This window comes from Ooceraea biroi, chromosome 9, assembly GCF_003672135.1.
Source record: "Ooceraea biroi isolate clonal line C1 chromosome 9, Obir_v5.4, whole genome shotgun sequence".
Classification (NCBI taxonomy): Eukaryota; Metazoa; Arthropoda; class Insecta; order Hymenoptera; family Formicidae; genus Ooceraea; species Ooceraea biroi.
Window position 1 is genome coordinate 14,339,764 of NC_039514.1, and position 27,192 is coordinate 14,366,955.

The 27,192-nt window shown below is 42.5% G+C and overlaps 2 protein-coding genes across 2 annotated transcripts in view; one reads left to right on the plus strand and one right to left on the minus strand.

Annotated features, from left to right (window-relative positions):
• Positions 1–26,617, minus strand: part of LOC105275986 (complexin) — a 97,395-nt gene extending 70,778 nt beyond the window's left edge. The window contains exon 1 of the mRNA XM_011333248.3: positions 26,284–26,617. The gene's annotated coding sequence lies outside the window, so the exon portion shown is untranslated. The remainder of the gene's footprint in view (positions 1–26,283) is intronic.
• LOC113562659 lies at positions 186–26,277 on the plus strand. The gene is made up of 4 exons (XM_026972652.1): positions 186–189; positions 2,040–2,218; positions 13,772–13,933; positions 21,768–26,277. The coding sequence occupies exons 1-4, from the start codon at positions 186–188 to the stop codon at positions 22,197–22,199; spliced, it is 777 nt and encodes a 258-aa protein (XP_026828453.1). The 3' UTR covers positions 22,200–26,277.
• Positions 26,618–27,192: the final 575 nt, after the last annotated feature.

Here is a 27,192-nt window from a genome sequence, read left to right on the forward strand (position 1 = left end):
ACGATGAAAGAAGGGATCAATAGAGAAATATACGGAGGTAGACAAGAGAGCGAGGGGGTAGGAAGAGAGGCTGGAGCCTGGAGAAGACGACGCCAGTGAAACGGCGTCGAGACGTCTCGGCGCCTGTTCGCCGACCGCCAACCTCCGTGATTTTCCAACAACACGCGACAATTTATCCCCCAACAATGGGTAAGACAGGGTTGCTACTCGCGTGCATACGTTGTTTTTCTTCCCCGTGACGCAACACGCTTCTGCTTTTCGCGCAGGAAACCTTTCCGATCAGTAAGCAGTCTATTCTAGCCTAATGTATTCGATTTGCCTTCTTCAGTTTTTATATTCTAAGTAAAAGGAATTGCGCCAAAAAATTTACTTAATTCCCAATTTTATATAATTTCCCCTTGCAATATCAATCATCGCTTCCGAAAAAAAAGGCTGAAATAATTAGACAACATGGAAGCTTGAAATAATTAATAAAAATAAATATTCATCGAGGTAAGGGCGATTTGAGTAACGCAGGATAGGTGCAAGTTTTCATCCTTCGCCGTGTAATTTTGTCACGATGCCAGAAGCTCCCCGTCGTTAAGGGTCAAAGCGGAAGCCTGCTGAAGTGCCTCTCGTCTTAGAGAGGCGCGCACAGAGGGATGGGTTACGTGTATGCCTCTCGTCTTAGAGAGAGGCGCATGCCTCGTTAGGACGGCGACGATCTGCACGGATCTCGATTTTAATCTATTTAATGAAAGCGACGGGCAGGGTTTTGGTCATCATTTCAATTTCATCTCAAGACTGGCGAACGCGAGTTACAAACATCCGATGGATTCTCGTTATCAAACTACGTAGCCATCCAAGTTAGCAGGAATTTTTACTTCGCGTTTCGACATGGTGATACATCCAATACGGAAGGAAAATCTCGGAAAACTTGTACCATTACTCGCAATCCGGAAAAATTACGAACTCAAGTTCGATACTCGATTCATCAAGTTGACATTAGGAGCTAATACGACACACGTACAAATACTTGAATGCCCCATCCTCCGCGATGCTCGATCAAATTACGTCGCATCAAGCCACGTAAGTAACAAGTCATGTAAAGGGAGATTCTATCTATCAACGTAATCAATCGATCGATCGATCACAGCCGATCGAGGTCGAAATTGCTGTTAAAATAAAGAATGTTGTCGAGATATTTTATTTCTTCTTTTACCTACGTGAAACACTTATTTTACACCCTCCGTGTTTTGTACCTTGTACTTTTATGTATGAAATCTCCCTTTACTTAGACTGATAAAAATTTGTCATCATTTTACTGTGAAAATCAGTGATTATTTTTAACCTTCAATACATGCTGTAAAAGAGTAACAGAGTAATTTGTAATTTACTTCAAAACGTTCAAATTACCATTCCAATGAAATCATGTTTCCGTTAAATATTTTTTCAGTTTACTGTTTGATGTTAAAAGTACATGATTTATCATGGACTTGTGAACAACCTTCTTCTTTTGTTTAGCAGCACCCGATCTTCTAATGTGGATTCGATACGGCGAAAACTGCAAAGCAAGCATGGCATGCGCATGCTAGGATAATGAAATTCTCTATATACGCCATACTTTACTGAAATATTGTGATATCACGATACTGAGAGTAAAATCCTACACCAAATTGTAAATTTACTGTATAGAAGTGAACTTTAAATACATGCATGTAATGTTATGGGTGAAGTTTTCAATACCCATTTACAATGGAAACTAATTTACAAATAATGTATAAAAATACCAGATTCAGTTCATTTTTCATAATATTCCTGTATTTTCAATTAAACCAAGAAAACAAATACACATCTTTAGTAAAAACATATATAAAAATTAAAGTAAATTTCCTTTATAAATTTGCACTGATTTTTCTCAGTGTAGTTGGACAGGCATGTATTTTTTTCATACGGCGACGCGATGTTCAGGCAGATAAAGGTGCTTTCTGAGCGAAGAAAAAAAGTCTTCATCCAGTCTATCTGGAGAATTTAAAAAAAAACTGGGTTATTTTCTACAGAATACTGGGAGAATAAGAACGGGTTAACAACGAGACGGCGTTGCTACGACCTGCAATGTCGTTCCACGGAATACGTGCGACGTCAGACATTAGTCCAAACTGGCGGGAGCGAAATGGAAAAGAGGACGCCCGTTCTCGTGCTGGTGGGAACGTTGAATACGTCTATACCCGGTGGTCGTGTATGGCGCACATCGCTCGGGAGCGCATTTCTTATTAACGCTGTTCATCCTGTCACCGGGGTGCCGGAATTTCCGGACCGGAACATCCGTGTACCTCGCGCGAGAAATTGCACCGAAAAACCCGCTTGCGTCATTCGCTGTCAAATTTTCAATTCTGTTCACCGTCATATAACTCCTTGTTTTGCTTCTCCTTTTGCCCTTCTTCTGCCCTGCACGAGTGTACACACCACTCTGTATCTTGTCTTTTCTTTCCTCTTTCCTCTTTCCTGTTCGCGTAAGGAAAATTAGATTTACTTTAGATCGTTACGTGTACATTTAAGATCATTGTTTCGTATATGGATGACATTCTATCAATTTAATCCGCTTTTATCCGATCATTCTCTTTTATAAAATCTTTCGCAAATATTAACACAGCCATCAACGCGCTGTCTGCGAAGATACACGATTTTGATACACCTCTGTCCACATGATATGTGTCATATGTGAGAATTACAAGGCTGCCATAGCGCAAAATCAGCGCGATTGCGTTGGGATAAATTCAAGCGTATTTGAAAATCGAACAAAGCGGAACGAAAGTAATCCGAAAACGCTGTACGCAGACCACTAACGTGTGTGAAACGAGCGACACGGTCGATGATAATAAAATTTATCAGCCGTGTTATCCGGATTCACAGTACGAACAAATCTCTTGCGTTTACAATTTCGCATTTGCACGATGTTGTTAAAGCAGTTTCCATCGATAGACCCAGCATGCATAGTTGCCCGTAAAATGGAAATTTCGACATTAAAAATTGCTTTTTACTTGTAAAATGAAAAAAAGTTGAAAGCTGCTGTTTTCAGAGCGCAAAACAGAACAATCGAGGATGATGCATGATTCACGACGTTGTCGCGATCGTAGAGGAAGAAACCGTTAACTGTGAATAGCGTTAACGTGAACGGCGTCGAATAATTTCAAAATTTCCATGGCATCGCGTTTACTTCGACGGACCATTTACTTGCATTTAATTGCATTGCAAAAGAGAGAGAGAAGAAAGCGAGACGCGTACACAGGAAACAAAGTCGGCGAGGCGAAAGAAGCGAGAGGTGCGCAGGCAGGACTTTTAATGACGGCCTGATCTTTTATTCTTTTCTAAAACAGAGGACGGACTGGAGGCGACAGAATGCCTCGTCATTTTCCCAACCATGGCGACGGAATGCAAAATCGAATGCAGATTACTTCTGCACCGTACCGTAACCGTATCCCGAGCTTTCCCATTGCAAATGACAAGCTCGAGCATCGTACCGCATATTGTAGTCACTTGTTGCTGGTACAGTTATTATCACTGTTTTATGGCGTGTCTTACAATATTATGTCGTGTGCTTTTTTCACATCCGGTGTTTTATCGCGTGCGATATAACGTGTAACTTTGCCCATAACTTATTTCTGTATAGATAATACATGTACAAGCAGCTAATGCAAAGAGAAAGTCTCATTAGAGCAATTTCTCTCTAAACTTGTTAATATTGCGCTTCTGTTAAACTTCTGGTGTTCGGAAAGAGACGATAATAAATATCGCTCCAGCATAATCGAGAGAAATATTAATTTATCTAATTAATTTATCAGTGCAAGTCACACAATTATCTTGCGACAACTGAGACACTTTGGTAAGTGAAGATAACGCCAACGTAAAGTATTTCTTATTTCTGTATAGATAATACATGCACAAGCAGCTATGTATATGCAAAGAGGAAGTCTCATTAGAGTAATTTCTCTCTAACTCGCTAATATTGCGCTTCTGTTAAACTTCTGGTGTTCAGAAAGAGATGATAATAAATATCGCTCCAGCATAATCGAGAGAAATATTAATTTATCTAATCAGTGCAAGTCACACAATTATCTTGCGACAACGGAGACACTTCGGTGAGTGAAAACAACGCCAACATAAAGTCTGACGACTTTAATGTTGCAGCATCCGTGCGGCGATACTCTCCTTCCGTACGTTTCGCTTTAAACGCGCCTGCTAAATTCGAGAAGATTTACTCTTTTCCAATCAAAAGCGAGGTGTGCTCGGGTTATCGAGCAGTTACGTACATATGCTCAATATTTTATGAACCTTTGCATAACCTTTGCGCCATAGGAAGTTTCTGCCGTAAGCGTGGCATGTATCGAACACACATAAATGTCTGTTGCTCTTGTTGGTTGAGTTTTGCAAAGGTTTCTTCACTACGAAAAGCTTCGACGACGAGCTTGTGCCAATCGACTGGAGCGGGGGGAAAGACGGGAGAAGAGACGTAGTTGCTACTACCAGCACGTATTGATCTTTACTATTATTAGTCCGTCGACGGCCCCTATTAGAATTGTCAGAAACGTTACTGGTTGCTACCGGCTCTCACTACAGCGCGGTGGAGGTCACTTCGATATAACTAATGTATTATGCTACTTAGTTATTGATACCAGTCAGCCAATAAAGTTGCCTTAATTACATTCCAGATAAGCAGTCTATAGTGATTTGGTCGACTCGCGACAACCGTTCAAAGCTAAAAGACTCTCGCGAAATGAATATTCACTGATATTTTCTAATACGTCTTTGTGCAGAAGCAGAAGGCAATTTCTTCCGTGATGTTATTCATCTCAAGGCACTGCACAGGAGGACTAGGAATTTTTCAATAAAATATAAAATCTCAAAGTTATTAAAGAGAATCTTTTTGTGTGTGATAAAACTTTGGTGCAGGATGGGATACGGCTTTTATGATGCATAAAATGAAACAAGTAATAAATTACGCTTATATAATGATAAAAATGATCTGATATATTTTATTTAAAAATAAAAAATTGAATCGCTCACACGGAAACTTTAGAAGAAATCCTGATAATCTAATTTTGTCCGTTAAAGGTTTAATGGGAGAGAATCATTTATCATTTGACTGCACTATGTTCAACGAGACGGAGACGTTACATAATCCTAAGTCGCGGGACCGTAATACGGACATGGGATCCAGTTCCCGCTGAGTTTTACGACCGATCAGCAGAATCCTGTAAAATCGGGATAGTAACACCATCTGCTCTGGCTGTAAACCTTTCGACGTTTCGGGTCTGTATGAGATTATCACAACGCAGTGTAATCCACCAAGAAAACGTAATTCCGTCGAAAACGGAATTACCGTTGCCTGCTCGTCTGGCCGTTGTAAAGCCTGTGTAACTTTATTCACGCTACATACGAGATGATGTGCGAGGAAGCAATCGAATCTAATGCGCGCACGAGGAATCGAAAGCCCTCGGCCGTGTAAAGCGCGAGCATGCAGATGTGTGGATTCCAGTAGCGCATTATTTGAATGAATCTCCAGGAAAAAAGGAACGAGCAGGCGACCACGCGTGAGAAAGCGAAGAATGCGAAAGACACGAAGGTTGGATAAAGCTGGATAAGAGAAAACTTTCCGGCAAACGATTTCGTAACGGAATTCCACTCGGTATGCTGAGGGGGACAGCCATTGAAAGCGCAGTCGGAAGAAACTGGAACGGGGCGTAAGTAAACGAGGAATGCGCTGCGTATTCTTACGCTAGACATCTTTTTGCGACGCGGCGATTTTGCGAGCGAGATATCTTTATATGGCCGAATCTATCTGATGGAAAATGTTCGATACAACGTCCTTACGTATCTTTCTGCAACCCTTTCTCCCTTTTTCCCTTTCTCGCGCCCCGTGACCGGTCGATTTTTCGTTTTTATACATTTTAGCACCAGTATCACGTCTTAACGATGGACCATCGTCTAAATGACCGCTCAACGCTCTTTTTTTCCTGAACAAAAAAGGGAGATCACGGAGGCGGATAAGAAAAAGAGAAGGAAAGATGATGCAAAGAAATTGCGGCGACTTATTTTAGTCGAGCTATATCTGCCCCAAGCAAGGGTTAAATTTCCAGCGAAATCCGCGCGAGAAATGATATGCGGTAGAAGAAAGTGGAGGGATCTTAATCTTCATTACCCGGCGGAGCGGAGGGGTGAGTGGGAGGAGGAACAAAACGGGGGATGGGGGCAAATACAAGATAGCGGGCGTATCGTTAGTCACCGTAGAGAGGAGGCTAAGAAGTTACGCCGAGCCGCGGCTGTTGCAACGGGAAGGACTAAATCTTCCTTAGCACGAGGATAAGCACAGTTAGGTGGCGATAAATTATTTTAGCGACTCTATCGCGAATCGGTCGGACGGTCGCAGATAATTAACCAAAGACTTAATGACGCGCGAAGGAAGATAACTCCTTTACCCCTCGCCCGTCGCCGCGCCGTGGCGAATTGACTGAAAGTCGCTCACGATCGAACGCCGCGCCGTTCGCGGACAAAAGGCTCTCCTCTTTTCCGCGGATGAAAACGCTTGACGCGACAATTGGCTCCCGATCAACTCTGTGTATCAATGGGGAAAGTTAACAAGCACCGTCCTTGATAGCGGAGAATCAAGAGACAATTTTATATTGAAACAGAGTCAGGAAGTCTCGCTTTGACATAAAATTAGGCTACTAAAAAAAGAATACAAGAAGAACTCGAGTGACATTGTTGCTGTGTAAGTAATTGCCAGAATTTCGGCGTTACTGCAATTATCGCGTAAAGTGGCAGAGAGTGCCGGATATCTCGGATTTCTTCGGATACCCTCAGTGGCTTGAATGGCTGGAAAGGAACGTCAAATCGAATCGAATCGAAATATGTACGCGAGGAACCTCGATAAAGGGGGATTTCAATTTGCTCGCGACGGATCTCGCGTTAGTGCGATAACGAACGAAAACAGCGTCTGCAATCTAAGACGGATTCCTCGTGTAAGCAAAGATTTTCCACGAGTCCGCGGGAGGATTAATCGTCTTTCACGGAACAGTAATAAGAAGGCAAAGAAATTGCAGAGGATGAAAGAGACTTTAGGGATTCGGGCCATGTTTCTCTGGCGTTTCGCTGGCGACGATTAAAAGCTATCTAAGTGGCGTTATAATGCCACCGTCTCGTTGAGAAATATTTCGTTCATAAATTCCGGTTTATTACCGGAGGTTTTACGATTATTCGCGATCGAGAGAACTCTCTCTGCCGATTATACGAGCGGGGGAACTCACACGTGGATGCGAAGTATTACACAAGCAACCTCGTTAAACTTTTGATAATGGTGTTATTGGGAATCGATCTATATCAGCCCGAGTGGCTGCACGTTCGAATGTAGGCTCCCGCATTCACGTCGACTTGGCGTAGCATCCGATTCGCGATATAACGTCCGTTTTGCAACAGATCGCAAGGCAACGCCATTATGCCGTCCATTCACGAGGACCGACAGCGCCCAATAGCGCGACCAAGTCCAACTTTGAAATTAACCAGTCCACTTGGGTCTAATCGATACGATGACCATTCCAACGTGCTTCAGGACGACGCAATATCGTTTAAGCGACATTGCCTCGACAACGAGCACTCTAGCGGTACTTTACAATGCATTTTACAATGCCGCTGACAGTTTGCAAACTCTAGAAACGCTTATTCAGAATCAAAACTCGTAAAGGAGGATTATGCAATTGTTGTGTACTTAGTACACTTACTAATCTTAATAAAATCTTTTTTACTTAAACCTGCCAGCAATGCAACTTGATTACAGTTTATTCTATCTAATCACAATTTAATTTCGTAATTTTATTCCGCTCTGAAATGTTTTTAATTCTTTCGTTTATATTTATTAATATCACCGTAAGCACACAAAGCGGCAAGAACAAAGCATTTCGTCAAACAAAGCCGCGGGCTTTCAGAAAGTTCGTACGGCGTTCTCCTGGGTTGCTTTCTATGAGAGCATACGAATGCAGAAAATGTGCATTCCGCATGACTCGCAGAACAAATGTTGCTGTAGCGCGCGGTCATATGATATATACTCATTAGAGTTTATCATCTAAATTGATATATGTAGTACTCCTGGTACATTCGTTGCACAATGCAGAACACTTTTCACACAAAGACAACGACGAGCATTTATCTGTTTTACCTGTTTGCAATATAAAAATTTAATTACTAAAAAGTTTCACAATTTTTCGCGTATGTGACGTATCGCCGTTCTGGCCCGGTTCTGCAAAAATTCTGCCTGAAAAGAGACCTCGGGCTCGAATTTCAAGTTAAATTAGATAAAATAAATGTACTAGCTGCGCGCGATGCACCACGTATATTGCATCATATTAGGTCGCCAGAAGTAAATGGAAAGAGCGATAAAATTTGATGGCTCGCGTCCTTGCTCGCGAATATCGATAAACGTTCGAGATATTTTTGAAAATGGTTCGTGAGATGCACAGGTGGGATACCGGCGGATTCTGACGTGTATTTTACATTGCAGCGACACCGGGGAATGGGATGTCGGCGCCGTCGCTGTCGCATTTTATCTCGCTCATATGCAGATAAGAGGCATATCCTCCTTTGAAGAGAACTTGTACAAAACTTGAAAATTACGACTAATATTGGAATGCACAATAGTCTCGCCTCTCTCTTCTGCACTGAAGAAAAAGAATTTACTGCACTGAAAAAGAATTTACTCGGAAAAATTCGCTCGCGAGAACCCTCTTTGAATCAAGATGCATTCCCGTTAATGAATAATCTAATCAACAGCCAACGCTAAATGTGCATCACCCGATCTAACTTGTGGTGCACATCAGGAATCAGTAAAATTGTTGCACAACAGAGTCTCGTAATGACGGCGACAGAATTTCATCGGCGTGAGTGCTTCTTGGCGGCTCGACACGAAATTTCGTCTCTCCGAGATATATATCGTTACCTTCGCCAGAATCGATTCTCGCCGGTCGTATATAAGGCGGAGCTATACCTCGCGCAACAAACTTGCGTACCTTAATTTGCGCAAACTATTTACTACTTAATAATTTAGTAGTTTTCTCTTTTCTAGAAAAAAAATATTAAAAACTCTCTGTTAGAAGTTTCCGTGTGTTCATCCATCATGCGGCGGATATTCATTTTTCGAGCACCCCTTGCTCACAATTACGTTGCGCGGCACGTAACTTCGGACCTGACTCCAGGAATTCTCGAACGCGAAGTTACGATACTTGATACTACAAGCACTTCGAGAAGCACGCCAAGTACGAGAACTGCAACAATTTCCGGTGATTCGTATTCTCTACTGTAAACGGAACACCGCTCAACCTCTTCCACGAGGCAAGTTTCCTATTTTCCTCGGCATCGGGGAATTCTTTTACAAGATGAGAAGGTCAAGAATCTGAGAAAACAGTGATGGAAGAATCTAAATGTGTCAGTCATAAACGAACAATTTTAAGGATCATTTAATTATTAAACATGAAAAAATTTACTATTTTCAATAATAATAGATTTACAACAACAGGAAAATAATTAATGAAATTATAAATGAAAATTCCAGACGTCAAAATAAAAGAAATATAAAATCAATGTAACAGAAAAATAAAAAAAAAAGAGTAAAAAGGTTTACACTGTTAAGAGCCTGAAAATGGATATTGTGGATTGAAATTGGAGCATTAAAATGAATAAAAACATTCCAGGATGAATTTTATTTTGGGAAAAGGCTTTGGATTTAACATTGAAAATATTAAATACCATGAAATGACAAATTTCATGTAGGATATTATGTAGGACTGTCAATAACATATTTCTTAAGGAAAGCTTATTCCCAAATCGTTGAAAAATATATTTCTACTTGATATTTTCTCTTCTTTTCTGGGCTACGTGTAACGGGAATATAACCGGAGCGTACAACAGTGAGATAGATGTTCGAATCGAGCTGCCGAGCTTTTGTTGGCATAAATGGATTTATGTTGCATCATCGATCTCGCATATGGCTTCGTTATGATGACACGCGATTCGAGTATCTCCACTTGAAACGTATTCCGCGGCGAGTTTCGTCATGTCACTGCTGTTGTCACGGCGATATAGCGTTTTCGGAAAATTGCTGAAACGCGAACATAAATCTGTCGTTGATGGAGATCCTCGATCGAGAAATATTTTCGAGTCGAGTCGCGGACAGTCCGCTGACGCGTACTCTCGGCTCGGGCGAAGATAACGCTGCAAAGTAAAGGGGAAATTCAAGCTGAGAGAAAAATGTGAACTTGTTTAATAATTTATTCATTCACGCGTGCCTTGTACGAAAAATGCCGCATCGTTTTATCATCATAATATCATATTTATATCATCGAATATACATAAAGGGATACAACAAGTGATATCGAGGTAATCTCTTCTTTAAATTAAATTAAATGTTCTCCAGAATTTAAAATTTGCATATTATGATATTTGTTTTTATACATAAAGGGATACAACAAATTATATCAAGGTAATCTCTTCTTTACATTAAATTAAATGTCCTTTAAATTAAATTAATTCTCCAGAATTTGAAATTTGCATATTATGATATTTGTTTTTATACATAAATCCTTTGTATGTTTCAATGAATGTTATTAATAGCGAATTGAGAGCAGTCGTGTATTTGCCAGCACACAAGCAGGTTTTTTCTAAAATTATTATCTTTCGCCTCATTATGCCCGCATTTCTCTCGTCAGGGAGAAAATAGAGGGCGGGGAAGATACTCGGACACGAAGTGGAAAACGAAAAGAGGGCGGGAAACCTTACCGACCTGACGGATGAGGGATGTTCCGAAAAAAAAACCGCTAAATCATCCATCAACCACACCGAGAGTCCTTAAGGAAATTACACAAAGTCCTAACCACCCTCCGGCAGCATACACTGATGAGTGCTAAGTAATATCCGCGTGACGTGTGTCGTCGGTGTGACGTGCCATCATCGGATTGCTCGACATTTTAAAATCGCAGCTCTCAACCCCCGCCGTGGAAAATAAAAAACAAGGATCTAATTAAAGCGCTTTTCCGATATATCTTCCGTTCTCCGGAACATATGCGCGAGCAAAGGACTACGCCGAACGGTATTCCCTTTGGGCGGTTTCATCGAGCAAATAAAACATCACCGAAGAAGTCACTCAGAACTCCGGTGGACGAATATCGCTTTCCGTGGCGTACAATTCTCCGGGTAGCAATGACAATTTATTCATGTATGCGCACAGTCGCGTATATGTGGGCACTGGGATTGCGGAGCGGAGATTACAAGGCCCACGTAGGAACGTACGTTAACTACAATACTAATGCCGCTGTCCTTGCCGAGTGACTTGCGACAGGGTGGCGGCGTGTAGCGACACGGCAAAATGTTAAATCTACTCGTGTGTGCTCGCGACAGCTGTCACTTACACTATCCGCCGATTCCTGAATCGATATCTCGCATGCCCGTATTTACTTCTTACGGCGGTTCGTCTTCTGGTGTTCCCATCATCATCCGTGCGTTGGTGTGTGCCACGCTAAAACTATCGCCGTTACTCTAAGAATACCAGCAGCTATTTTAACGCTGTATAAACTGTTAATACTAATTCTTGGTGACTTGGCACGAAATCTCGTCTCTTGGAGGCGTTATCTTCGTTACCTTCGCGCGTATCGATCCTCCTTGGCCGTGTATAGGGTAACGTTATGCTTCACGGAATGAAACAATTTGCGCGAACTATTTACTGTTTAATATTTCATTTTTCTTTAATTATTGGAAAATTTAATTGGAATTTTTTGCAACTATTTTAGATGTACTATAGAAATAATGCAGAATTTTTTTTAATATAAAGAAGAGAGAAAATGTATTTTAAATTTAGAATATTTTTTTCATCCTTTTTGTGCCGCATGAGATAATTCTGCTCAAAGGGACGTGGTAAAGAGAAAAAAAAGAAGATGAAGATAATAGTGGCAGAAATGGCAGATAAGCAGAAAATCTGACAGTGCACTCTTTACAAGCCCTGACGGAAGAATGCTGATGGAAATCGTAAAAGGATTGCAGAATCGAGCTATTCGATTGGTGCTCGTGCGCAAACCGTCGGAATAATGTCCTAAACCACGATCTAAAGCTATTACTCCAAAAAGAGCGCTAAGGGAATTACTGACTCCATTTGCCACTTAATCTCTGGCCTTAATTTGTCCTCTCACCGAGTCCTGCTCGCTCGAAACGCGATTCGCCACGAGAGATATCAACAGCGAGAAATTAAATCTGACTGCACAATGTATCAAAAAGTATATCAATCAATACAGTTTACTCCTCTCGAATAGTTAATTCGCAGGAACACATTTTTTGTTTGCAATAAAAATAATCCCTTGATTGACTGTGTGACTAAAAAGACTCTCAAACAAGCTCGTATAAACATTCGTTTTATTTCCAGTTATTTTTGAATTGTTGCTTTATGATCGATGAGTGATTTAGCTTAGGTTGAGGAAATAATTCTTTAGATAGCTTCTAGAATAAAGCACTCGGTATGATTATGACTTGTGCAAGATTAACGAAATCTAGAAAGGCAACTGTGGCGAGCTCCATCCCTGTGGATGTAGCTGCATCGACGTGAGAAACAGAGGAACGAAAGCTCGTCGACGCTAAAAGCACGAAACATTAAAAGCACCGCGTCCGCACTCCCGACTTCGCTTTATGTTCGCACATGTCGGGGCGTGAACTCGCTTAATTAAGCCAAATATGAGAAGCTTTTATTACGAATTACCTACTCGTCTCACCGGCAACCGTTTTTAAGAAAAAGGCGACCGTTGGGGTCGCTGAAACTTTTATTCGAGGATGTATCGATATCTTTTAGAACATTACAACGATATAAAAAGCTCGATCATTACGATTTATGTGATATATGAGGTATCATTAATTCTTGGACTGTGCATAAATTTTGAAATTGCAGCTGTCTTCCTCCTCGCGAAGTAACAGCGCGTCTGACGCAGTTGTCGAGTATTAATTCGCGGATTCGCATATTGCCGACTGGCGAAGTGAGGAGGGTGAGAATTCTCCGTTTATGCAGACGTGCGCGATTACGTGCTGTCTGACGGTGGTGTAACAGCGCTCGTGTACCTGAAGCACAACCCATCCAGCCGCCCACCACCCCATCGCGCACCCCAAATATGCCAACCTATCCCCATCGCGCCAAGATTACTTATTAGATTACAAGAACGGCTTAGACTTCCTCGCTAACAATATAGGTGGATGGGAATTGGGAAACGAAGGCGGGCCACTACCACAAACAGGAAACCTGCCTCGCGTGGCAAACATCGTTGTATTATTTGCGTGGCGCCGCACGAAGAAACCCCCGTGCGCGCGGCGAGATTCGCGTGTATCCACGTGGACGTAGGGAATTTCAACGATGTAGTGTACGAAATTTATCACATCTCCCAGAGTATCCCCCGAAATTAAACATCTAATATCCGCAGAAACATTGCGTGGAATGAGGGAGAATACGAGGCCGAGATCTGATACCCCGAAAATACTGCAGCCGAGGCTGATGGAGATATTGAGTCACGAGGATTTCGACAACCATTCACGGGAATTCAACGTCATTTAGTTAAACAGAGTTAACGCGTCGAGCGGATCGTTAATTGTATGAAATGTTGCGCGACCGTGCACGCTTCCGTACGCAATCGTGAAGTTCAGAAGGCAGTTAAATAGAAGAGTGGGTGGAGAGAAGGAGGGGGGGAAATTTTGATGGAGAACTGCACGTGTAGCCTCGTAGCGCGACGACTTTTGCCTTTTAGCTCCGCGAAACTACCAGCATAGATGCGGCAAGAATTTGCTGGGAGTTTCTAATGGTATCCCAACATTTCGCGCCGTTCCGCAAATCTCGTTCAGGCATCTCAATAATATTCGCGCACGTATTTCCAGGCTAATTAAATGTTAAATCACGAACGCAGAATTCCACTTATTATAATTTACCGGGAGAATGAACGATGCGAAATCTGAAAGAATTTATAGGAGAGTCGGCCGAGCTCATTCCGATAATAACGCGACTGCTGAATGTATCGAGTGAAAATGGAAATTGATATTCGGACATCTTGATACGGAAGCATCAGGCATCCGGTAACAGTTAATCGAATATCTAGCGCGTCCCGCACCGGAAATGATCACGGAAGCGGAAATCTTAGATCAAGGGGTGGTTCACCCTTGATCATAGGAGAAGATCGCGCTAACGGAAAGCGAGCGTCGTTATCCATGACGATATCTACCTGCAGTCCAACATGGAAATGTCCAAAGTGTTGGAGGGTTTGCTATCTTGAACAGTACGAACAACGAGAGTTCAATTTACCTCGCCTTGAGTTCTGTACGGAGCAATCTAATACTGATAAAACAGATTGATCATTTACGTGATGACATTTCCTGTACTACATAGATACAGTGAAGACTGATAAAGTCAACGTAACCGTATTTGCTTAAATTTCGCTACGATTTGCTAGCAGAAATTCATGGAGAAATCGTCGGAGCTGTACGCGCAATTAATGTTGCTACTCTAAATTAAGAAGATATTTAAATTTGCATAAGAGGGTCGCCGCTTCGTAAGGTTTGCCTTATTTAAGTTTTGACAAGTTGCGTTAACTAATACGATACCGATCCGTAAGGTAAAGCGTGGGTGGCCTTAATACCTTCTTCGAAGAAACAAAGAGCGTCGTGTGCCGTTGAGAGTGCCTATCGTGACTTAATGAGAGCGAACATTGAAATGCTTTTGTAATCGGATATAGTGGCTCGGCTCTTTTGTACGTTTAACGTTACAGTAACATACCTCTTCGACGTCGAGAAATTTAGCGAGAAAGAGGAAGAGGTAAAAATAGAAAGAAAGAGGAAGAGAAGAACAGAGAGAACAGTGCACTGTCGAAAAAATTCAGCAGATTTAGAAAAACAAGAGAAGAAGTAAAAATATATTCTATTTCCTTTAGGACCTATTGTTTTCCACCTGACGAGTAAGGCGGATAGGTATCGCTTCCTCTCGATACACATGTAACGTCATTCCTCAACTTTAGAGTAATGAGAAGCAACGCTGTCTGATTGATGACAACCCCTTCCCTATTAATTAGCCGGACTATGCCTCAATTAATGGAGGCCCAGATAGATGGCAAATTACAACGCACGGTAGCGGCCGTGACAAATATTTGTCTGTCAACAGTGCTTGCTTTGATTTTGATAGGCAACGTGCAAGTATTATCGATCGTACAAACATCGGTTTTTTTCCCTAACTAACGGGGATTGAGCGGAAATTTTTTCTGGCCGCGATATGATTCTCTCCGCGTAGCAACGCAAAGTTTAGAAAATAATCGTAGCTCGATGACCTGGTGATTTGCATGAAAGCAAGCCACCGTCAGGTCCGTCCCAGGTTGGAATCGATAATTCACGACGCTCGCACAAGCGGTCCGATTTATTGAGCGATTCCGAAATGGCTCCTGCGGAAAAGTCAAGAGCGATGGCAGCTTATCAATATGGATGTGTTTAACTTGCTGCATAATGGACGAAGTCGGCATTCCCCCAGCCGAACGGTATAACGGAGTAATCATTACTCTGAACATTCGGACGGAAACTTGGTTAACTCGGATCTCCACTCGAGAAACTAATTGAAAGAATCCCCTTTCTCCTGTGTTGGAGTCTTCCGCTTTCTTCCGCTTCCTTCCCCTTTCAATCCTTTTTATTCTCCTTAAAAGCCTTTCCATCGTTTTTGTGAGTCTTTCTGATCCTCACTAGGAACGCAGGAATCTGTAAGAATGGTTTGCGAAGGATCGAAGTCGGAGCAAATTCGTGGGAATTTCTCCGACAAGTTTATGGAACCGATATTTTCTTTGCGGAAATTTCAACCCAATTCGAGCTACGGGGAAATCCAACGCGGGCGCCAAATGGCAGCGTGTAAGCGCCATGGCTACTCGGACCCGCCGTCAAAACTACTTTTTCACGAAGTAGGACTTGTTCTAAACATCGCTTGAATATTTCACTTATCGGGAGTAGGTGGAACAGGGTGCATGCGGTCATGTGATGTACGTGGCCGCGTATGCAGAACTTGGCAAGTCTCCCCTTGAAACTTCGGTAATCTTCGTCCTCTCGGTGGTTCGTGCACCACACGCGCGCTTTCGCCAACTTGAAAATGAGTCTCCTCCCGGAATTCACTTGGCGGGCTCGAGATGGAAAAAGAGAAAACCATAAGATATGTGTCGAGAATTTCCGTCAGGGTCTTATGTACCAGGTGTCCTTGAAAAATCCTATATTTTTAGACGTGAAATATTTCGGTCTTCATGCGGAAAATATTGAAACGTTCTAGAGGATTGCCTGACAGATGTCGAAACGACGTGAATTAATTAAAAATGTCCGCCGTGAACGTCGTGGGAACTTTGACAGCGGGTCGATATTGTTGTCCTATTCTTTTCGGGATGTCTCTCGAGACGAAGAGAGAATAATGGATCCTCTTTGGAGCATTAAAGTTCTCAATTGAGCGTGGTTGTGGAACGCGAGGTAGATGTTTTTCTCGTGCATTAAGCCGGGCCATTATTTAGTTTTCATTAGCGACAGAGAGAGAGAGAGAGAAGCTTTCATAAATAATAATCGACGAGTCTGGACGTTAAATCGATGCGAGAAATACGCGCCGCTTCTCTCGTTGCTCGATGTAACGGGTGAGTTTCGTGTAAAAGATATATTCGAAAAAGTCTCTTCACTTGGCTCTAACGCTATACCGCCGAGACCGCCGTAGGCGGATCGGCTCCTTGTTGCTTTCAATATTCCCCGAGCACTTACTTCGCGACGCCAATTTTACGAAGCAGTTAGCGGCGCTAACAAGTTATTGGAGTGAGATTGAAGGAAGATACCCAACGGCCCGAATACACCGACGCGGATAGAAACTATACTACAGTTTGATCAGCTTACTGAAACTCGCCCTTCGGCTATTTTGATTACACCAAGCTAGATTTCTATCGCACACACAAGACGCCTCTTACTACCGGTACTACCGAGCTTCCCTTCGACCATAAATCCTAAAGAGGAAACTGAGAGAGCGGTAGGAGTTTTGTTTGAATATTTTACGAAATGCTCAATTTTTATTCCATCGTCACGTTTGACCAACGAGATTGGACCTATTAGTGCACGTAATATCCATCCATTACTCCGTTGCTGATCTATTTCTTCACTTAGACGGATCAATCAGCAGCTGCAGCGTTTCAAAATAGTCGTCCGATTCGATTCCAGAAGCTCATAATATAGCACACCTTTAATGTCCACCTTTAATATCTTTAATATGCAGAGCGCAGCTTTCTTGGTATAAATATGGCGTTGCCGACGTGAATGTTTTAGCTCAACATGTTATATTTAGCTATGCAAAATTCATAAACAGAATTTACAAATGCATCCTATGCTAGGTCCATGGTTGGTTGCATAACTTTCATTGTATTCGTCATTGACACAGTTTCGCCATTACTACGCCCTGCTAAATGAATACGGCGGTTGTCGGAGTGCGAAATGTTAAATTTCTATTTACCAGAGACGCATTACCCCAGCAAGAGTGGATTCCGAATGCAATCGAGGAGCCAGCCAGCAGGAAATCTTACGGTCCATGGCCATTAAAATGAAATGTGCGCGGAGTTGCAGCCGGCGGCGATGGCGGCCGTCGCGCGAGTCAGCTGATAAAAGTCTACGTTATACGGGAGAAGTTGCCGTTACCGTGGGTACGGATTTTACAAATCGACCGAACGGACCGCCGCTTCCGGGCAAGACGATCGATTTTAGTATGTAGTTGCGGAGTTATGTACCCCAAAGTCCGGCCTTCCATTAAAATGACATACGATTCCCGATGTGGCGGAAACAGATCGGGAGACGCGCTTGCCTTAACTCTCGGGTGGAAATGAAGAATATCTTCTGCGTCGTTTACTCATCTCCGAGCTCGGGGATAAAGACGCGTTTATTCGACGCGAGTGGCGGACAATCAGAGATCTTTTTATCTACTTGTACGGCAGGTGGCCGTAAAAAGCGTCATACAAGTGAAACACACCCATTGCGCAAGCCATCGAGTGTCTTGACTGAAGAATGAAAGACATATACATGTGCTCCACTTCTCCGTGGACACACTTATGACCCATATTCCTGTTTATGACGCAAGTTGTAAAACCGTCTGTTGAAGCTCCTAAACTTGATAAGGACCTAAGTCACTGGAACATCGAAGTGTCGCGTAAAAGTTTACTTCGATAAACCTGGTGTGCACCATCGGATGCATAGTGCGCCTCATTTTAGACAATACAATACTCCGAGAGCCGAAAACGCTGCCGACTCTCGATATGAGACGCGACACTTCCAATTTCGCACGCTTGCTCGTTATTTAGCGCTATATGCAGCTCTTTGATCTCGTATTATATCTACCATCGTTTCACAAAGCGATGGCCTTCTCCATTATAAACGACAGGAACGAGAGAGAGAAAGAGAGAGAGAGAGAGAGAGAGTGAGAGAAAGAGGAAGGCGGAACTCTGGCGCATAGTCGTCGATAAAATGTCGGTTGGAGATAAAAGCGGCTAAGCAAGGCTAAGCATTTGTCGACGCGTGAAGTTGGGCCGCGGTCCCATTCGGAAAAACTTTCTGAAATATTGAGAGACTCTTAAGAGACTTCCGATGTTCGACGCGGATGCCGTGCGATCCCTGGTTTCGCCGTTTTTCCAGCCCTCTTTCTATCTCTGCTCCACTCTCGTGAAAAAGCTGGATAGTTAAACTAACGTCTGCTACTTTTAGCACAGAGATCCTTTAAGTTAAACTTAAATTGAGTACTTAACTACAATTTAGACCGTAATCTAAATTCCCAAGTGTGAAAATGAGAAGGTCGCTCGACAAGATTAAATCGACTCAAAATTGACTAAAGAATCTGGTTCGAAAAAGATGCGCAGGGTATTCTACATAATTTTCACAAACGATGCAATAGAATAGAATAGAGTTTTTCATGCTTTTAAAGAGCGGCGCACTTACTAGATTCGTCTGAGAATTAATTGTACGCGATGTCTCCATTTGTATTCGCCAGTATCATCGGAAATTCGATCAAGTCTCCGTTAGAACTTACAACTCGAGTCCACGAACTCACGTAGCGCAAAGTATTCCCAACAAGGACTTCTGTGAAACATGCTCTAGGCATTTTAAACGGATGCTAGTCCTCCGAAGTACTCCGGACACTTCCCACGGATGTCAGGGAGAGACTTTTCCTATTATCGGGCGTTCTACCGTTAATGCGTCCTCTTCCGTATTTGGTCGTAAACTTAACGTATTTTCGCCGTTGACTTAAACCTATCGAACTTTCCCCGTTATGTCAGATTTCATCGACGATTGAACGATGTCGATGGACTGGTAACGCGTGTGAGAGGAAGAATCAACACTTAGGGCACGGAAATCTTTTGCGTAATCGTCGATATTCGCGAAAACAGTAGGACACGTGTATCTCGAAACGTCCAATTAATAAATTAATGTTAAAATAATAAATTAATATTAAAATATTACCATCCATATTACACTAAAAATATGCGATTGCTATATATTATAAATGGAATTGACTCTTTTTCATTGCATTATAAGAGTTTGAAGTTGAAAAACGATTCCAAGATTGAAATATCCTATCTATATAGAATATGTCTTGCATATTTACAAATAACGATTTCCTTATGGTCCAACGTCACTCAGAGAAGCTCTTCTTTGATCATTTCTTTTATCAATGTTATTTCTGTATTCTGAATGTTAATACTACAACGACGTAACAATTTGGAACGTGAGTGGGCTTCTTAAAGCAGAAGATCTGTAAATAATCTCGAGCCATTTCGTATCACGTATTGACCCAAAATAGAGAGGAACAGCAGCGCAAAATGCCCGATACGTGAGAGTTTTTAGTGAGTCTGATGGCGAGCCAGTTTGGGGGATTTTATTCGGCAGATATGGCGGCGATCAAGAACGCGGCGAGCGAATAGTAAAACCGAGCCGTGAGCAAACAGTAATATGGGCGGTTTTACGCTAGGAGGAACGGACAGTACGGCAACTGCTGGTCGTATAGAGGAAATCCAGAAAAATCGCTTTCTCCTTTGTGCACGCGGTCCGACATGGATAAAAATACGATGCACGTGCAATTTTGCTTTCGCATTCGCCTTTGTTATAACCGCTTCATAGACCTTTGCCAAGATTATTGCACGAAAAATAAAAAAGCCCGCTTAATGCACAGAGTGCTCCATCGCTTTCGGGATGACCTGCGTTCAGCTATTTTCCAGACTTTTTCTCAAGCGACAATGCGAACGGGATTTGCTACGTTCATCTTATTGCGCGTCGAGCAAGTTGTTGAAAAATTAATAAACATGCTTTTAGCTTTCCACTTAAACTTGCTCTCATTTCTCGCTTATTTTTCTTTATGGAGCCATACGCCAACGTGATTGATAAATCGGCTCATATACGGGCTAACGAAGCTGGCTCCATCGCATCGCGTGCGTGCGTTTTAATTTATCTGAGAATTTCTTCTGAAACGATAGAGAGATGAATGCAACGCGAGAAAATAGCTGTGATATATCAACGTCGCGCAACAGCATCCACAAAAGCATCCGCGAAATCCAGATGAGACCGTGTTTTTACGAACGTTCCCTTTTGCCCGCGAGACGCAAATTGCGGAATGTACGCGGCCTGGTTCTCTTATTGCGACGCGCGCAAAATGCATGCACGTTTCCGAGCAGTGCAAAAGCAAGTAGTTTCGTTTCAAGTAGCAGTTCCTTCTCCCTCACTCTCTCCCTCTCTCGCCCTCTTTCCCTTAGGCTTTTTTAGGTCACAGATTTCTTTTAAAATCTGTGATCAAGTCATGAAGATCATTCCCCAGAAAATAAACGAGAGTGAGTGAGTGAAAAACACCGGGTGTGCCTGAGAATTTATTATTTTCATTGCATTTTGCGTTCTGCACACTCGTTAATGAGAAAAACGTGTACTAATTACCAATGACACGTTATTCGTGAATCATATTCACGTTAGCGTGAGAAGGGGTTGGTCCGCTCTTGCCTCTGTCCCTGCATTTCCTGACCCTTCCTGCTTAAAGCCTAAACTGGATCTCACTGGAATAAATAATTGTGCAACGAACGATGTTGCACCTCGAACGCCCGTGAAACTTTTCAAAATACCGGTGCGGCGACGCATCGGATTGTGGCGCGCGGAGGTGAGGGAACAATAACGATATTGTTCGCTTTTGGCGCAGGAGGACCCAACGCGTGCAATCTGCAGGTCTGGCATTGTCTCGTTAATTAAACGGATAAGCCGTCGTCGAGACGACGGCGACGACGGCAACTAACGGCGGCGACGCGGCGGACCATCGAGAACTGACGTCGAGCGGAGCGAAGCGGACGCGAGCGAGCGGCGCCGCTCGACGTGTCGCACAAAGCGACGGAAACGTTTGACGGGGTTGACGGACGTAGCCGGAGATAACAAAGTTGCCAGGGTGGTAGTACCGGCCGGCAGGGGATGGAGAAGAGAAGCCTCAAAGCTGAGAAGGACGGAGTCGCGTGGAAAACGGCAGAATAAACCATTCATGCGTCAGGATTCATTCTCTCACGCACGTACGCCGATTGCACAAATATACGCAATGCCGTTAATATTTAATCTGCGTCCCGAGCAATGAAAAAGCGAGTCAGCTGCTTCTCGTGTTATAAATTTTCGGAAAAACTCGTATTGTCGCAGTGCTCGTTAATTGGAGTCAAAAGCAATTCGAACACGTACGATGAACACAATATATTTATTTTACGGACACATCTCTGGGAGTTTATTCACGGGGGTGTGCCCGGGTGGAATCGACCTGGATATATTTCCTTCTGCTACAGTCATTCGCGCGACGAGCCATCTCTCCTTCCGCTTTAAGAGATCCGCGCGACCAGATACGCGGCGGGATATACGTGAGATGGAAAGGATGGGCAGAACACAAGACAGGAAAAGGCTGGACGGATTCCGCGGGAGGACACACGACGCTGTCAAACCTTCGATCAATTTTTCACTCACGTAATTCCGTCGCTACACAACTTTCCGATGTACCGTTCGCCATGCCGAACCTGCTCGCGTCTCCGAGGAGACCCCGCTCGATCTCGAAACTCCTCCGCATTCAAACGCATCCTCGGTTTATTTTCTCTTATTTCTCGTCCCGCCGCGCACCGATTGGGTAGTCGTACGGTAAACATAGTACGATTGATTGGTAAGAGGAAAAATTGCGGTGGAAACAAGAAGTACAATGTGGCTCTTGAGCGATCATGGGATTTCTTTTCGCAAACTTGCGATCTCAGATGAGAAAGATGATCGTTTACAATTTTTATGAGACTTCTTTTTCTACGATTGGCGGATTACCTTCTGCTGCATAAAAAGTAAATAACATTCAAATTAAACATATTCGTCTTTTTTTGTTCATAATAATTTCCTTCTCGCGGTGCTTTTTGCGAGAGTGACGTTGCCCGAGTTAATCCACGGAGGTGTATCAGTTTTATGGCCGTATTTAATTTACTGCAATACGTCGAGAGCATTATCGCTCTTCCTATAGTTAATAACTGCATTTTCTGTGCACTCGCGATCCTTTGTTACTTTTCGCACACGCTCGTCTCTCTCTCTTTTTGCTGTATTAATGTAGATGGAAGTATATATATGTCGGGTCGGCTATATGATGTTGCAAGGTGTCGCTAATAGACGCTAAATACAATTTGCTGATAGCGCTGCACGACCGAGCCACCTTCGGAGGAGCAGATTTTAGCCGGAGTAGAATATTAATTAACGTTGCACGATTCTATTAAAATAGCGTACTGTCTGAAGGATACACCCATTTATCGTTAATAGGCTATTTAGCGCGACACGTGGAGTTTACCCAGTATCGTCACTCTTTAATGTTGCAATTTTGCCGAGTGAACAAACGTGTTATAGCCGTGATAAGCACGAGAACTCGCGACCTGACTGACGTACATATGTATGTATGAAAGAATGAAGTAAACCATCACACGAGACACAAAGGGATTGTACAAAATGGCGCGGACTGTTATCGTAGCTCACTGTTCGTTCCAGTTGCTCCGGCTCAACTTCTGGTTCGCAATATTAACCCTCACTAAAGTCTGTGACTGCTCCAAGCGCTGATTGATTGCGAAATTGATCACGCAAAAAACCGCACTCACGCATTGCCGCAATAAATCACATGGCCGAATGAATCGTGTGGACATAATCTTCCTCCATCTTTATCTTCCCTCCTTTCTTTCGTCCCCTCTTACTCGCACGTTGTAGCCCTTAATGTGCAAAAACGAGGAAATAGCTCGAAAGCGGCCAGTAGGATGACAGTTGAGGAGGGCTGCCGCGATCCGGGGATTCGCCTGAGACATTTCTCCTCTCCGCAAAAAAATCTGAGAGAACGACAGTGGGGCACGTTTCGAGATAAATTATGCGTTTAGTGTAAATCCTTGAAATTAAACGGAATGTGCATGTGGATGTGGTATATTTGAATTTTAACGCCTGGTCCATCTACCGCCGATTGATCAATGATCTAATAAATAGCAAAAAATAATCTGGAAATTTAATTAAAAAATTTTAAATAAATGTTGCCTTTTACGCGAACTCCACGCAGTCATAATTGTCATAATTTATTAACGTAGAATAATAATAATTTTGCCTTTTAGAGTAGCCTTCTCACACGTCGCGACGATTAACAATTGTGCCTTCTAAACGGAAGCTGTTTTGTTTCAACGGTACGTTATAGCTTAGAAAATCCAAACCACATTCTTCTAAAATAAACGTTCCCGGAGAACAGAATTTTCTCGTAAATTCTGCTCTTTGTGAAGTTATGTAGCGAGCATTTCGCGTGAAATAAATTAAATACACGCAGACATTTTTTCACCGAGTACAAACAAGGTTTTTTCTGCAGTTTGCCGTTTTTATCCTTCCTTTTTTCGGCGAAATTAACGTTTCTTCCCTCATATAAGACGCATAAGCGGACGCAGTCTTGCAGGATGTTCTATCCCCGTGGTGCATGTCAAGTGTATGTATGCAATCAGTTCATACTCAGATTAACCCGAGTGGTAATTTAGCAGTCTACGAGTGAATCATGAGAGTGAGATTTACTTGCCTTCACATGTACTCATTAGCATGCACACCTACATGCATATTTTATACACTGAAGGTATATGCAAGTTTCTCTGCCGAGGTTTCATGCTTCGCCAGCAGTAAAATGTAATTTTTAGTTCGTGTGGTATGCGATCAAATCTTTTCCATCGTTACAAGTACAGCACAAATAGTATTTACAGCTATAACTGAGTTATCCAGCAAATCAAGCGTTTCGATGCTCTCATCGAGAAAAATTATGTCCCGAATTGATCGAGCAATGTGCCGGTAATTCGTTTGGTTTAAGAGAGCATTTTTAGACGCATATGACTGTCTCTCTTTCTCTCTGTGTGTGTGTGTGTGTGTGTGTGTGTGTGTGTGTGTGTGTGTCTGTGTACGACACGAGCATTAAAATCTTTAGTAGATCTTGTATATGAAATGATCAATGATGTTTCTGTACTGGCAATCGATCAATGTTTCACGATGCAAAAATACGAAATTTTTCGCTGTTTACCGAAATGGTTTCGCTATTGATCGCGTCTGGTAACAGCAGTTATTCGGTCAGTAAATAAAGTCTCGCCGACGATATTCTGAGATGAACAAAATCCTCGAGGGGAGTGAATTTTCGTCGGTGCGCTTCTTCGCGAACAAAGCCACTGTATTTATACGTACGTATCTACATGGCATTTCTTCTGCCCAACTTTGGCTCGGAGCAGTCTTGTATCGTAACACACGAGCAGTCATCCGTGTATAATTCAACATAGGAGATAGACCGTCCAAAAAATATCAATAGCCGATGCCGTTATTCAGACTTAAAGCTGATTTTGTGATTTTGTGTTCGCTCCGTTTTCTTTCATTTCGTCGACATGTAAATTAGCAAAATTGTTTTCTATGATTTTTAATCTTTGAAGAATGTTTCCTCTTTTAAAAATAGATATTACAATATATACGGTAAAATAAAAAGTGTCTTATTTTTTATTTCATAATTTTTAGATGATTTTAAAAAGCGAAATTCACATACAATATTTAAATTCAAACGGAAGCTACGGGTGAACGTCGTTGAAATAATTTACAACATCAAAAATGTTCTTTAATGGCTCCTGAAAAAAATGGTTCGTGTTGTTCTTTTATGAAGACTAATCTTTTTCTCGAAATAATAAATAACTTGTTTTACAGAGGCAGTTCAAGATTTATATGCGCTATATTAGTTCGGATATTACTCAAGTGGATCTTTCTGCCAATAGATGACAGCACCTTATGAGACCACAAACCATAGGGACATGTACTTTAGTAAACTAAAATATATATACGTGCCAGGGGAGGAATATCCGGTACAAATGGTACCGTAGGAAATCTAGCAGAAAAGAAATTAAAGAAACATAAAATAAAGTAACAGTAACATAAACTATAATAAAACAGACATTTCGTTTGCTCTTATTCGTGCATTTAAAAAGATCAATTGCGACAGTATCCTAAACTTTTTAAAGAAGTCGTCAATATGTATGATAAATAAGAGAAATTGCAATATATGCAATGACTATAATTTTATTTGAACTTTTAATATACATTCACATTATTATCCTAATTCTCAAAAATAGCTGTGTATTTGCAAATTGTTTACTTCATAGTTATTAAGTAGATTGTAAATTTTTTAAATATTTTCGTACGTTCCAAATTCTAAGATATTTACTAATCAAGAATTAATCGATAGACACGAACAATTTTTACAAGGTATATAAAATGTAATTTTTAATGAAATAAAATGTATATTGCAATGTGAATCAATGTATTTACAAAACAATCAGTGTTAAATTTGTGCCTAAGTATATGCAAATCTAAACAAATTTGTTTTTAAATCTTCACATTACTGAGCAGAGGGTAAATCCGATTCAAAACTAGTTCCCATGTCAATGAAACCAATATAACCTATATTAGGAAAATTGTTCTTATTTGTGACAAACAAAAGTATTTCCTAGCTATAGAGACACTAAAACTGAGAATAAAACTATCAGCAAAGGCGTACGAAAGTTGAGCGTAACTTTGATCAAAGGCACCGTATAATCCAACATTGAATACTGTCTGATAATTTGCGTAAAATTGCCAGGCAAACCCGCGGGGCTTTACATCCGTTGTAGCAGAAATTGACGCGTAAAGGTAGACGCGCGCAATAGGTCCACTCACCTCGCTGCGCCGCAGGTAGATCCGCAACCGGTCGAAGCGGACGAACGGGGGTTGCACGGCAGCTATATATGGGCCGAAGTAACCGAAAGCACGAGGTGTACTACGGCGAGACTCCCGTGGACGTGGACCGTCGTACGATTACTACACGCGTCTCCCCAGTCGCCGCTGGGCCTCTTTGACTGCCGAGCGGGGAAAAGGAAAAAAGGTGGAGAGAAAAGATACAGGCGGGTGGACAGAAAGAGAGAGACGGGGATAGCGTGTGCGATGCGGTAGAGATCGAAGTCTCGTGGCAAACGTTCGTAGACTGAGTGAACCCCGAGTTCGGACTGAGCGGCGCTTAGACGACACTGGCGCCGTGCAACGGGGGGCGAAGGAGTCACCATCGATCCGCCGAGGGTGGTATGGGAAGAGTTCCGTTAAGAGAGGGGTGTGTAGTGGGGATTGGTTGCCTCACTGGCGAGAAGACAAGGATAAACGGAGCCAGAGACGAGGTTGCGGTAAGGCATACCACCCCCATCACCGCCGCCACGATCGTCGCGGTGGCGAGGATTAGGGGATGCAAGAGAGAGCCGATGATGCGTGCAGGGTAAAAGGCGGAGTGCAGAGCGTGAACGCGCCGCTCTTGCTCCCCTAAAATCCCGATCATTTTTGGTCTTTATTCCTCTCCCACGAGCACGCCCCTACCCTCGCCCTTCTCCGTCTTTCTACCCCTCGCCGCCACTGGCCCTCCGCACCCCTACGCCGTCCGCCGCCACGCCTCCCTCCGCGCCTTCGTATCCTTCAGTCTTCGTCTTTCTCCCTCTTACTTGCATATGTGTATGTACAAAGTTATAGATATATGTTCATGTTTCATGTATAGCATAATTAAACAATACCGGGTCATTAAAGACACCTCGGATCATCGGCAAT

Excerpts from the sequence above, each read along its gene's own strand:
- LOC113562659 (XM_026972652.1), top strand. Across the intron at positions 2,219-13,771 it reads CGTCTATACCCGGTGGTCGT|CGCGACGACTTTTGCCTTTT; the intron begins GTATGGCGCACA and ends GTAGCCTCGTAG. Across the intron at positions 13,934-21,767 it reads TTTCCAGGCTAATTAAATGT|ACACAATATATTTATTTTAC; the intron begins TAAATCACGAAC and ends CACGTACGATGA.